General features: G+C 40.2%; 1 protein-coding gene across 1 annotated transcript in view; it reads left to right on the forward strand.

Moving 5' to 3' along the window:
- UNC79 (unc-79 homolog, NALCN channel complex subunit) overlaps positions 1–14,914 on the forward strand; it is a 225,599-nt gene that overhangs the window by 135,888 nt on the left and 74,797 nt on the right. The window contains exons 28-31 of the mRNA XM_052659741.1: positions 3,102–3,284; positions 3,847–4,009; positions 6,520–6,669; positions 7,251–8,468. Of these exons, the coding sequence (XP_052515701.1) occupies positions 3,102–3,284; positions 3,847–4,009; positions 6,520–6,669; positions 7,251–8,468 (1,714 nt within the window). The remainder of the gene's footprint in view (positions 1–3,101; positions 3,285–3,846; positions 4,010–6,519; positions 6,670–7,250; positions 8,469–14,914) is intronic.

The following is a 14,914-nucleotide window of genomic DNA, read 5'->3' on the forward strand; positions in this document are numbered from 1 at the left end:
GTGTCCCCTGCATTGGCAGACAGATTCTGAACCACTAGACCACCAGGAAGTCCAAAACTTAGCATTTCAGTCATTTTTCAAATGTAGTATTCAGTTGCAGTAAGTATATTCACATTCTTATGTAACCATCACCACTTTCATCTCTAAAACTTTTTCATCATCCTCAAGTGAAACTCTATCCATTAAATAGTAAAGGAGTGTGGAATTTTTGTTTGTAGGTTTTTTTTTTTTTTTTTAATCCTTTCTCTTTTTTGGTTTCAAGTGGAGACTTGAGTTAATCATTCAACATACTTCATATCATATTATCATCATTGGCATTTTTCATGTTTCTTTGCTACTCCTAACTGCTCTGTTATATACCATGGTGTATATTTCTCATGATTTAACTATCCATTCCCAGTAATGGACACTCATATTGCCCCCAACTCCTCATGCTTTCATGCAGATCAGCAGTAACCATTCTGTACAGTCAAGTGCTAGTTGCTCAGTCGTTTCTGACTCTGCAACCCCATGGACTGTAGCCCACCAGGCTCCTCTGTCCATGGAATTCTCCAGGCAAAAATACTGGAATGGGTAGCCATTCCCTCCTCCAGGGGATCTTCCCGACCCAGGAATCGAACTGGGGTCTCCTGCATTGCAGGCAGATTCTTTACTGTGTGAGCTATCAGGGAAGCCCCAACCATTCTGTACATGCAGCCTTATTCAACAATGTGAGAATTCTTTTGGAATATGAATCCAGGAATAGAATTAATAGACCATCGGATATACATGGACTTCCCAGGTGGCTCAGAAGGTAAAGAATCTGTCTGAAATGCAGGAGACCCAGGCTCAATCCCTGGGCATCCCTCAGATGCTCTGGAGAAGGAAATGGCTACCCATTCCAGTAGTGCTGCCTGGAGAATCCCATGGACAGAGGAGTCTGGAGGGCTCTAGTCCATGGGTCACAAAGAGTCAGACAAGACTGAGTGCCTTTCACACTTGAGATATAGATATATGCCTAATTTGACCAGTGCTACAAATCTAACTTTCCAAATGGCTGCCCTAATCTGCAAAGGGTGTAGAACTTGGGGCTAGAGAGAAATGGATATGAATTTCAGCTCGGCCACTGTTATTAAAACTGTTATGGCCTTAAGCATCCTTGCTTCATTGCTCATTGGTAATAGATTTTTGGGGGAAAGACTAGAGACAACATATTGAATATCACCTTCATCAGTGCCTGTCGCATGGAAAGAACTCATGATCGTAGCTGTTACCATTTAGCTCAAACAGATCGTTAATATAGTGAACACAGAGAAGCAATGTGGGAGCAATATGCGTGTCTCCTGCTGGTGCTGATAACTAGATGAGTCATCACTAATACTCACCTGTCTGTGATAGAGACAGAAGACATCACTTCAAATAGCAAACTTCACTACCCTTCCTCCCTCACTTCTCTCTTTCTATATTCACATTATGTATATTTATTTTCAAACTATAAACAAAAAAATTAAAATGTAAATCTCCAGGAAACCCATGACAAAATAAGTTACTAACATTTTGGTACATGTTGATGGCTCCAGGTTTACATACCTTCCTATATACATGCACACATACATAGGTGTGTACATGTATAGTTAGCTTTCAATTTACCATCTGTGTGGCAGGATAAAAATCTAGGCTGCCCTCCCCTAGCACATTCTGTAACTCATGTTTCAAGGTCATTAGTAGTAGTAGTGTTAGTCGCTCAGTCATGTCCGACTGTTTGTGACCCCATGGGCTGTAGCCTGTTGGGTTCCTTTGTCCATGAAATTCTCCAGGTAAGAATACTGGAGAGGCTAGCCATTCCCTTCTCCAGGGGAATTTCCCAACCCAGGGATTGAGCCCAGGTCTCCTGCATTGCAGGCAGATTCTTTACCATTTAAGCTACAGAGAAGCTCTAATAAAAGCTATGTGCTTTTTCCTGCTTCTGAATACATGTTGCTGAATTGCTCTTGTCCTCAACTATGTGTATATGTGCACATATTTTTTATAATAATGGGATCATTTATACATACTGATATACATATGTGCCTGAATGTGTACATGTATATGCATATATATGTATATATATACTTATGTCTGGGCTTCCCTGGTGGCTCAGTTGGTAAAGAATCTCCTGCAATGCAGGAGACCTGGGTTTGATCCCTGGGTCAAAAAGATCCCCTGGAGAAGGGAAATTGCAACTCACTCCAGTATACTTGCCTGGGAAATTCCATGTCTCTTTTAAGCCTAAAGTTTGTTATGAAGCTTGTATCATGTAAATAAATTTGTACAGTATTCCATTTAATGTCTATAGAGTATTCTGTTATTATATAAACAATCTTTTGTTTTACTAATTCCGTATTGTTGAATATGGAGGTCATTTGCAATTTGGAGTGGCTACAATGCTGGTTATCTTTATGCATACATCTGGAAATGCCTGATTTATTTCCTTAAGATATATTTAATTGCTATTTAGAGGCTATGTGCTTTTTCCTGCTTCTGAATATATGTTGCTAAATTGCTCTCCTGAAACATTTGAGACATACTCTTGCCAGTCGTGTCTGAGAATGCCTGTTTCCCCACATAATTACCAACTCTACATGCTTTCATTGATTCTAGGTCATAGTTTAATATGACTTCCCAGGTGGCCTAGTGGTAAAGAATCTACCTGTGTGCTGGGTTGGGAAGATCCCCTGCAGGAGAGCATGGCAACCTGCTCCAGTATTCTTGCCTGGAAAATCCCATGGATGGAAGAGCCTGGCTGGCTACAGTTCATGGACTCTCAAAGAGTTGGACACGACTGAAGCAACTTAGCATGCACACAATAGTTTAATAGGACATTTTCAAAGAGGAAATTTATTTTCAGTGTATGATTAAGTAGATAAATAATTAGACAAGTAGATAAAATGAAGTCACAAGTTTTTAAATTTCTTGTGAGATTGGACTTTTGTCCCTTTATGGATACTGGCCATTATTAATAATATTTTGTGAGAAACATGTTAAATGTTTTGCTCATGTTTTGATGGTTCAAAGTTTTCCTTTTGGCTTATAAATGTTCTTTATGGTTTTCCTTCAGTTGTTAAATTTTTTTCCTGTTTCAGGTTATGGACTATAACATTAATTTGGGAAAACACCTTCTTCCCTTGGTGGTTCAGGTGCTCAAATACTGCTCTTGTCCTCAACTCCGGCATTATTTCCAACAGCCACCTCGTTGTTCCCTCTGGTCCCTAAAGCCTCACATCCGGCAGATGTGGTTGAAGGCCTTGCTTGTCATTCTTTACAAGGTGAGTTGCTGTAGTCAATCTTTTTTTGGGTGGAACAATTCCTTTAGAGAGAACATTTAAGAGATCTAAGCTCAAAATTTTGTAAGACAGTAATTTGACCTTTGGAAGATTCATGATGTACAATTAGGATTCAGAAGTGAAGAACTTTTGGAATGAAAATAGAAATGTAGACCATGCCAGTATATACTCTAAAATGTTTAAAGCCAAATACTATGAACATGGATCCATAATCTCTGTTTATGCTCAGAACCTCATATTTTATCTATGTATTAATTATTACATCAGAAAACAAGAAAACTATTTAAAATTGTACTCCTATATTATGTTTATGCCAGCTCATTTTCTTGAAATGAATTAAAACTTACAAACTGGCATGCATTGCCATCCATAATTTGGTGCAAGAGGGTGGGGATACAATCCCTTGTTCAAATAAGACCATGGTAAGAATTGATGTTTCTGCTTACCCAGAAGAGGCTGAGAAAAATAGCTAGCAAGATCAAGTGGAAAGACTTACCCTTAAAAATAACTGTTTATATTTTTCTCCCTCCATTTCATTGAGCAGTATCCATACCGAGACTGTGATATCAGCAAGGTCCTTCTGCATCTGATTCACATAACAGTCAATACACTCAATGCACAGTATCATAGCTGCAAGCCCCATGCCACGGCAGGACCTTTGTACAGTGACAACAGTAACATAAGCAGATACAGCGAAAAAGAAAAAGGTACTTTACATATCTCAATTCTATCCCAAACTCAGCTTGCGTACGTGATACATTTCTGGACAATGTTTTCTGTAGACCGTAGAAGAGCACCCCCAGGTACTATTCTGGAGTAAAAAAAAAAAAAAAAAAAGACCTACTGCTTCATTAATTCTCCAAATTTCCCATGAATGTTGTTGCTTTCCTTTTTAAAAAATGAGCACTAAAGAGAAATAATTGATATGCTTCTAAATCCCCTTTCATGAGAAATCATGTTTTGCAAAAAAAAAAAAAAGAAAAATTGTCTGCTGTCTGGTTAAGGAGACTTTGTAAGCCTTTTTCTTCGTGTTGGAAACATCTTGCTTTGGGCCGTGAAATGATTCTTGGTTGGTACTCAGTGGTGCCATGATCCTATCCAACTCTGGTTTGCTTCTGACCTTGTGATTAGATTTGAATGGAGTCTATATGTGTTGAAGTGGTCTTTCTTAGTCTCCTTATTCAATAAGAATTAATTTAAGGCCACTGAAATCAAATATTTTGCATAGGTTTAAATTATGTCTAGTATCAACAGTTTTTTGTATTGATAGCTTGTCTGCAAAGGAGGCAGCAGAATGAAACTTTAGCTAGAGTAAACTTCCAGCCTGGATATTTTCAGGGGAGAACTGCAGAGCCGAGATGTGTGTTTTTAGTGTCTGTTGCAGGGTGACTAGACTCATGAAAGATGACATCATCTCATCCAGTCCTGGGAGAAAGCCCAGTGCCCCATGACTCTTAGTAGTGTTCACAGATTCCTTTTTGGTAGAACTGCTCTGCGGATGTCTGAATAGGATGGATTGGAGCCAGTGTTCTATTGTTCATTTATTACCCAAAGTTCAAGACTCTAGGTTGGCCAGAGATGGGACTGAGAGAAAGTTCTTTAAGTTCTGATACCATTCAGATCCTTCCTGAAGAATATCTTGTCTACCGTCTTAGGTCCTAGTTTCTGGGAAACTGGACAGACTCAGTTAAACTGTAGATGTCATCAGTGTGGGCTCAGTACCTGGGCCAATCCCAGATGAACATTTCTGGGTGAGAGGAGCCATGCTGAAGTCTTCCTGTCGCTCTCATTCAATTCATTTTGAGAATTATCATTGATACAAAGTTATGTAAGGGAAGTTGCATAACTCTTGCTCCAAAAAAGCTGTATTTTTCAAAGGAGAGTATTTTTCAAAATGAAATAAATAAAACAGAACATTGTCTTGATCATCATCACAGAAGTTCACTGGGAGTTTTGTATCCATTTTGATCATTAATGCTTATTTTTTTTTCATTTGACCGAAAAGATTATTTTGATTACTTTGTCCAGCATCTGCTGTTTAAATTTCATTTACTTAACAGAATCTTGTGTTTTAAGACAGAATCGGTTCTTAAAACTTAACTCTAAGCTTGTACTCCCCTTATACTCAGAGAATCTTAAATAATCACAATCACACCTGAACCTCATTTTGTCATACAGGTAGATATAAATATAGGCCAAATACCGTGATTTCAATGATGTTGAACTTGAATAGTAGGTTAATTCCATTCACTGTGGTGTTAATGCATTTTTGTAGCCTCTTCTCTTGCTGTTTTGTACATGGCTTTGACCTTTTCAAAGGATGAAAGAAGAAAATTTATTAAGGGAATTTTGTGGGTTGCAATATAACAACATTTTCCTCATTAATGTGTTTTGGGGTTTCTCTTTGATTTAAAAGTGGCCAAATGGGGGTAGAGAATGACACAGAAACAAGCTTGCTAGGACTCTAAGTGACCAGTTTGTTTATGGAGCCTTAGGACCATAACAGTCAAAGATTCTTTCTGGGATTCATAAAAGCTGCCCATGGCAAACTAGAGAAGAGTCTTACTTCAGTGGGGAGATGTTATTTTCTGTTTTCTTTTTCCTTTGTTTACTCTTTCAGTCCATAATCATTTGTGAAGCTTTTGAGATGACCGGTGGCTTTTCTAAGCTTTTTCTGTGTGTCGTGTGTTTCATTATCAAGTGTAGAGTACAGTATTTTGCATTGACAAAGTATAAGGTGCATGTACTGTTAGGCTGTGTCTATGCCAGTTCTCAGATCCCAGGAAGGCATGTATTTGTGGAAGGCGCAAGATCTACTCATTGTGTTTAATTTTCTTTTGCCAAATTAGCCTGAAAATTCACCCAAAGCAGGCACGTTTCAGGAGTGTCCCAGATTCCTGACGTGTCTTGGTTATCCGCTTGTTAAGTGCATTGAAAGAGTTCCCCATGAAGGCTCTATTGGAATATTGAGATGCCTCTTTTGAAAATGCTGCCCTTTGTGACACTGAAATTGAGGGGCAAACTTATACCAGTTTGTTCTGCTCAACTTATGAATAATTTGACACCTGAATGAAAGGCCCAGCTGGGCTAGACTTGGGCTGGTGTAGGAACCACCCCAGACTGTGTTCCATGATGCTTTTGTTGAAATGCTTGTGTAGACACAGCCTAAGAGAGAATAACCTCTTAAGTGTAATTTTGACTTTCTCTCCCCAATTAGAAGAAGATAGTGTTTTTGATGAATCTGATATTCATGATACACCTACTGGACCCTGCAATAAAGAGTCTCAAACTTTTTTTGCAAGATTGAAAAGGATAGGCGGCAGCAAAATGGTGAAATATCAGCCGGTTGAGATGAATGTTCAGAGAAGTATGAATTTTTTCCTCTTAGTAATTTTATGCAGAAATGTTGTACTCTACCATTTGTTTGGGGTGAAATCTTAATTTTATTATGTTACTACACATTTTAATACTGTTGATTTTATATATATGTATGCATAACCAGTATATATATATACACACTTATATATATACGTGAATTGACAGATACATCACTAACGTCATGATTGTCATAGAGGGCCATTGCTTGATTTGATTTGTTGCGAAATGTTTGCTTCCCTTCCACACAATTTGAATACAGTTTTCTAGATCGACCTCAGCCAAAAGCGATTCCCTCTCCAGCACACAAATGAATAGAGCTGAGGGATTATCCTGAAGCCTGATTTTGGAAATAAGATCTTAAACTGCCATTTGTGGGTTCTTTCATTCCAAAGTTTTCTGGTATTGAAATTAGAATGAACCTGATGAAAACTTGGCCAGAAAGTCAGTTTTCCCTTTTGGTGGAGCTGGGGTTGTGATTATTATCGATGCCAATTGTATGCCCAAGTATGAGGGGAAAAGAAAGGTGAAATCTCCAAGTAAAATAGTACTAGCTTTTTCTGTTTTAATCAGGTGAAATAGAACTGGCTGAATATAGAGACACGAGTGCATTACAAGACAACATCCTACACTGTGTGAGAGAAGAAAGCATTCAGAAAAAAAAGCTGCGCTCTTTAAAACAAAAATCTCTTGATATAGGAAATGCAGACTCCCTCTTATTTACATTAGACGAGCACCGTAGGAAGTCCTGCATAGACCGCTGTGACATAGACAAGCCTTCCGCCCAAGCTGCTTATTTTATGCAAAGACAGCATGACCACGGACGATCTAGACAGAATTCTGCCACAAGACCCGACAATGCCGACATCCCCGAGAACCCAGCTGTGGAAGGTTTCCAGGAATCTCGGAGGCCGGTGATACCAGAAGTTAGGTTAAATTGCATGGAGGCATTTGAGGTGAAAGTTGATTCCCCAATAAAGCCTGCCCCCAAAGAGGATTTAGATCTGATTGACTTGTCCTCAGATTCAACATCTGGGCCTGAGAAACGCTCTATGCTCTCAACGTCGGATAGCGACTCTCTTGTGTTTGAACCTCTTCCCCCTCTGCGAATAGTAGAGAGTGATGAAGAGGAGGCCGTGGACCAAGGGAATGAGGGTGCCTCTGGGCAGAATGCTGCCTCTTCTCCCTCTGTCCCCAGACACCCCTCTGTCCTCAGCCTCAGTACAACGCCCCTCGTGCAAGTAAGCGTGGAGGATTGTTCCAAAGACTTTTCTTCTAAGGACTCAGGAAATAACCAGTCCGCAGGTGACAAGGACACCTCTCTCATAGCTCTGGAAGACCCCACAGACTCTGAAGAGTTAGTCAAGCCTGAGGAGCTGCAAGAGTTTTCCTGTGGCAGCCCGCTCACGCTGAAGCAAAAACGAGACCTCCTTCAGAAGTCGTTTGCGCTCCCTGAGTCGTCTCTGGACGATAACGCTGAGCCCAGCACCGAGGAGGAGAAGCCTGGTGGGCTGATGCCAAGTTCAGGGGCAAAAACTGTCCTCCTCAAGGTCCCTGAAGATTCAGAGAACCCAATGGAGGGTGAGAAGCCTGATGCCATCGCTGAATCAGACACAGAACAGAACCCCGAGAGGAAGGCAGAGGAGGAGGGAGCCGAGGAGTCGGAATTTAAGATTCAGATTGTCCCCCGGCAGAGGAAACAGAGGAAGATTGCGGTCAGTGCCATCCAGAGAGAGTACCTTGACATTTCCTTCAACATTCTAGACAAACTGGGTGATCAGAAAGATCCAGGTGAGCGCCTCCTTCTTTCTCCCAGCCTATGTTCAAGTGTGTGCCTCTTACTTGTGAGGGTCTTGACACTGAGTATGGATCAGACTCTCAGCCTTAAAATGTCAGGGGATGACGTTATCATTGCTTCATTATCACTCTGAACCCTTCCTGCTTACTGCAGCGTGTTGGATTCAGATGTGGTTCTGTTGGCTCCATAAATGTTTTGATATTGGTTGTTCCTCAGCTCTACAGTTAGTTCTTGATCACCCTTGGCAACAAAAGGCAATGATAAATTAATATCAAGACATTCCAGATATCACTTTTGTTTTCCTCAAACAACAAAAGTCATTAATTGAACTCTTTTTGCTTTCTTTTTTTCCTTGCTATATACTTCAGTGAATTATGATACAGACCAAAGGAGGAACAAACAGGAAGGGGTAAAATAAAGCAAAGAATGCTTGGAATGGTTGAGAATTGATTGTATAATCATTTAGGGTCTATAGATGATTACATATTCTAACCAAATATCAGCAGCCTGGCAGACGTGGTGTGCCCCTGGGAACCAAAATGAGCCCAGTTACATCCCTCTAATCCATGGTCACCAGTTGATGGTGAAGCTGCCAGAGAACAAGAACTTCCTGCCTCAAATGTCATGACTTGTGTTTCCTGGAGGCACTGATTCTAAGAGGGATTAACTTGAAAAAGTGACAAGCTGATAGTCCACCTCATCCTAAAACACAGTCCTCTGCTCTGTTATCATAATACTGATCAGAATGTTTCTTCATTTCTCAGCTCATATCTTAAAAAAAAATAGAATGGGAATCTTCAGAAAAAAAAAAAAGGAATTGGTCTGGGATGATTATTTTAGTAGATTCATAAACTGAAAGACATTGGGCACTGACAAAAATCTTGGGGACCTCTAATCCCCCTCTTTTCCTACAAGAGGACACTGACACTGAGGAGGTGATGTGCCCTGCTCTGGGTCATACATCACTTCTCTCTCTACTCCACAATAAAAGCAGCTCCCAAGAGAATAGGCTCGGCCTTTTTATTTGCTTCAGGCATTTCCTGAGGTTTCCAGCAGTTCTCTGCCTCATAAGACAGAGCTGTGTAATCTCAAAGGTGCCCTGTAAAAATCTGTTGAATGAACATGAATGTAGTTGGAAAAGGTCATGCTCCAGTAAGGCAGTGGGGGAAGAAAAAGATTCTCATGATAACAAGAAAGTTTAAGAGTGTTTCTAAGGAAACTGGGACACCTTTTTGTTATTTGGAGCCAAGAAAATTTTTGCATGTAGATGGAGGAAAGCACTGACCTGTTATAGAAACTATGGAGGTCTATAGGGGGATATATAAGGAACCTTATAATCTCAGAGAAGGCAATGGCACCCCACTCCAGTACTCTTGCCTGGAAAATCCCATGGGTGGAGGAGCCTGGTAGGCTGCAGTCCATGGGGTCACGAAGAGTCAGACATGACTGAGGGACTTCACTTTCACTTTCATGCATTGGAGAAGGAAATGGCAACCCACTCCAGTGTTCTTGCCTGGAGAATCCAGGGTGGCGGAGCCTGGTGGGCTGCCGTCTATGGGGTCGCACAGAGTCGGACACGACTGAAGCGACTTAGCAGCATCAGCATAAGGTCTATGAGGGCATGGCAACCCACTCCAGTATTCTTGCCTGGAGAACCCCCATGGAAAGAGGAGCCTGGCAGGCTACAGTCCGTGGAGTCGCAAAGAGTTGGACACAACTGAGTGATTTAAACATATAAGGTCTATAGATGGGTATATAAGAAACCATTTAAGGTCTATAGGGTGGGTATATAAGAAACTATATGAGGTCTCCTCAGTGGGTATATATGATATATAGGTTGTATATAGGTTACCTTATGTTTGTTTCCATATGTCTGTGTATTGCCTTCTTTATTCATCCTTAGGTCAGATTGTTCCCCAGGCTGCCAGGGAGGAGATTGGTATTATATTAATATATTTGTTACCAGAATAAGAAGGAAAGTATCTGACAATTATGATGACATGTATTTAGAGTTTTCATAGTATAGATTATACTATCATAATAATTTTATATCTGTATAGTGTCCCACGTGCCACAAACATACAGATCACCCCTTCCTTGCTGGGGGTTGGAAGGAGGCTCCCGTGCTCAGAGTAAGACTCAGGCTCCCCCAGACCTTCTTGCCTCTATCAGTGGTAGTCAAGGGAGACCAGACTCACAGCCTTCCCGTTGTAAATCACCTTGAAGCTATCAGGTCTCCTGGCATTGTGTACTTTCCCTCTGTTCATGTCAGTCCCTGCAAGAAGCCCCAGATCTCCCTTTTTATATCTCACTCCAGCTTCCATGAGGCCTTGCGCATGTCCTGTCCAGCACCTTTCTTCCATCTTATCCCAACTCCTGAAACTTTTCCTCCATCAGAAATGCATCGTGCTTCATGAGCAAAATCCATGTTATGCTGTCTCCGTTGTTTCCTTTACCTTCCTAGTCAAATGAAAGTCCAGCTCTTCCCTGATAATACTGTGTCCTTAGGCTAGGGCCAAGGTGTGGACACCTTCCTTGCTCATCATTTCCCCTTTCAGACTATTTCCACAGTGTCTCTAAAAACACTCAGCTCTGAATCTCACATTATTTACCCCTAACTTTCTCATTGATTGACAATTTTAACACTGGGCTCATTTTTACCCTTTTCTAAACTATTCCTGTCTTAATTCTCATTGATTTCAATATTAGTACAGACACTACAGAGTCTTAGTACAGTATCTTCTGACACTCTGGCTTCTCAGCTCCTTGAATTCATCTTCTCCAGAGACTGTTTTTCATCTTCCACCGTTGCTCATTTACTCATTCCCATGCTCATATCACAGAACTTGTTATTATCAGTAGCTGCAGACTGTCCATGATGTCAGTCCAATGTCTCCCATTCTCTCATTGTCATTTCCTCTCTCTCTGGATAGCACTGTATCGATCCTTTTGCCTTTCACTATCCTTCCCCTACTTCATGTCTTTTCTTCTCAAGTTGATTATTATAATCCCTCCCTGCCTCTATCATCCCTGACCTTTGCTTTTTTCAGACTTGCTTGGCTAAACACTACCCTTGTCAAATCTGTCTTTCCATCTACCAGCACCTGTACCTGTCAGATGAGTGTGACTGGAGAAAAACATGTAACAGTATTGACTGATCTCATTTTAAATTCATGACTACAAGCATCAACTAGGTCCTTCAAGCTACTCGGCAATCGCACCATATATCCCTCATCCATTTACGTTTCCATCCTCCTGACTATTTCATAGCTACTTTTCCTTTCAAGCTTTTGATGTCTCTTCCTATTTGACCTAATCAGGAGAGATTTCCACATCTTCCTCCGTCATTATCTGCCTCCCTTCTGTCGTCTGCACTCAAACACCTGGCCTTCCTAGCTATAGGTGAACTGTGTTTTGGTCTGAAGTCAGCCTTTCATCATGTGGACACAATTCCATCTCTCTTACTTACTCAAGAATGTAGGCCTGGAAATTCTCCCCTGTTGCTCTTCCCTTAGTTTTTTCTAAGATACATTTGACTTGAGAATTACAAACATCATCTATCTCATTTATCTCTCTTAATAAAAACTCCTGATCCCAATTGTTATTTCATTTTGCTTCCTCCTTTTTAGCAAAACTTTCCCCCCTTTTTCTACTAAAGTAAAATTGATACACAATATTATATTAATTTCAGGTGTACAACATAGCAATTTGACATTTATATAGTACTTTACAAAATGATCACCGTGATAAGTTTAGTTACCATCTGTCACCATTTACAGTAAAACAATATTGTTGACTATATTCCCTATTCTGTATATAATCCTGTGACTCATTTTATCACTGAAGTCTGTGCCTCTTAATCCTCTTTACTTATTTTGCCCATACCTCCATCCCCCTTCTCTCTGGCAACCACCAGTTTGTTCCCTGTATCTGTGAACCTGTTTCTGTCTTATTTGTTCATTTGTTTTGTTTTTAGGAATCCACATATAGGTGAAATCATATAGTATTTGTTTTTCTCTGTCTGATTTACTTCACTTAGCATAATACTCTGTGAGTCAGTGTGAGTGAAAGTTGCTCAGTCGTGTCCGACTCTTTGTAACCCCATGGACTGTAGCCCTCCAGGCTCCTCTGTCCATGGAATTCTTAAGGCAAGAATACTGCAGTGGGTTGCCATTTATTTCTCCAGGGGATCTTCCCCACCCAGGGATTGAACCCCAGTCTCCTGCATTGCAGGCAGACCCTTTACCATCTGAGCCCCCAGGGAAGTCCCATAATACCCTCTAGGTTTTAGCAATACTTTTAAAGGAGTTATCTATAATATCACTATCTCCAGTTTAATTCCTATGAAGCTTCCAGAGTTCAGTCAAATGTCACTTGTCAAGGTCACCTGTGGCCTCCACTGCTAAATCCAGTGGTCAGTTCTTAGATATTAACTTCTGACTCAGTAGTTCACAGAGTTTCTCACTCTCATTTCACTTGGCTTTTGGATACACTTGGTTTTCTGCATATTCAGTGGTCATTCCTTCTCAATCTGTTTTTTCAATTCCTCCTTATCACCCTAATGAGGGAATCGCCTAGGGTCTTTGTCCTTGGTTCTTTTCTCAGTTCTGTCTACACTGGTATTGGTGATCTCATCTAGTGGTGGCAATCTCATCTAGTCTAATGGTTTTCCATATTTTCTGTGTGCTGAGGCAATTCCATTAGGTGCCTGCTGCTGCAATAATGCTGTATAACAAATAATCATGCAGATACCAGCAACATTTAACAATAAGCATTTCTTCAATTCAAGGGCTATTGAGTATCTGTGGATCAGCTAACCTAAGCCGGACTGGGTGGCCAGCCTCCTCCTGGGACCTTTGAAGGCTGGAAATATTTTTCTTATGGTAATGGAAGAGGCTTGAGAGCAAGCCCAATTGCATAAAAGTTCTCTAAACCTTTGGTTGTATTATCCCTGCACACATTCCATGAGTCAAAGAAAATTACCTGGATGGACCAAAGTCAAGAGGAGAAATATATTCTGCCTCTTCAATGGGAGGAACTTCTAAATTACAGGGCAGAGGTCATTCATTCAGAGGGGAGTGAAGAATTGGGGCCGTATCTGCCAAATATTGCAGGAGACACATTCATACTCAAAAGCTGATCTGCTGTTTATCTAAAACTAAATTCTAACTGGGTATCCTCTCTTATCTGGCCTCCTTAATCTACCTTGTAAAATCTACCCAGAATCTGGCCCTTTCTCACTGTCTCCCCTGCTTCCACCTTGGTCTGAGCCATTAACATCTCTTAGGATCAACTGCTATAGCTTCCTAACTGGGCTTCTGCCTTCTTCTCTTATTGCCTTCATATCTTCTCAACACAGCAACCACAGTGATCCTTAAAAACATGTCTGCTTTTACAGAGTAAAAAGTAAATTTTTTACCTTTACTCTGCTTAAAATCCTGCATTGGCTCTCATTTCTATCATAGTAGAAATTCAAGTCCTTTAAATGGCTGGAATCTTATGTGTCCTAATTCTCATTAGTTCTCTGACTTCATTTTTCAATTAATTAGTTCTCTGACTTCATTTTTTGCATGATTCTCTCCATATTTCTTCTATCCAGCCCCAGTGGCTCCTGCCATTTATTTAACATTCCTTTTATTTTCCTATCTTGAGGCTTTTACACTGGCTGATCCCTCACCCTGAAACTGTCTTCCCTAGATATCTGAGACTGCCTGGCTCTTTCTCTCATTGTGCTTAATTCTCTGATCAAACATCAGATTACCAATGAGGCCTCGACCTGCCCTATCATCCCTACCTGACATCTTAGAATCACTTTCTCTTCTACAAAGACTTACTCTCCTAACATAAAATAATTTATTTACTTTTATATGTGTTAATTATTGTCTGTTTTCCCCACTAAAATGAAAGTTCCAAAGGCAAGGAATTATCTATGGTTTGTTCTTTGATTATATCCCAAGTGCCTAGTAGAGTGCTGGCAAATATTTGATGAATGAATCAATCAATACTATGATATTTTATTCACATCAGTATGAAAAATTGAATGGAAAAATTTTCAGCTAAGTGTATAGCTCTATTCAAATATTTGTTGTCAAATTATATATAGATGGAAGGCTTCATAAAAGCCTTAAGAGGACTGAATTTTGGTCAGTCCCATAATGATTTAAGACTGAGCAAAAATTTCCTGGCTCAAAGAATCTTTGTATACTAATGATTATTAATAACTGTCTTACAGTAATGATACTTCTTTGAAATTAAAGATACCAATGATTTTAATAAGCATATCCAAACTCTAAAAGTCTCAACAATATATCAAAGAATTCTTGCCTTTAAGCTTTCTCATTCTGCATCACTGGTAAGATTATTATGCTGTGTGTGTGTGTGTGCTCAATTGTGTCCAAATCTTTGTGACCCCATGGACGGTAGCCTGCCAGGCTCCTCT

This window comes from Budorcas taxicolor, chromosome 21 (assembly GCF_023091745.1).
Source record: "Budorcas taxicolor isolate Tak-1 chromosome 21, Takin1.1, whole genome shotgun sequence".
Taxonomy (NCBI): domain Eukaryota; kingdom Metazoa; phylum Chordata; class Mammalia; order Artiodactyla; family Bovidae; genus Budorcas; species Budorcas taxicolor.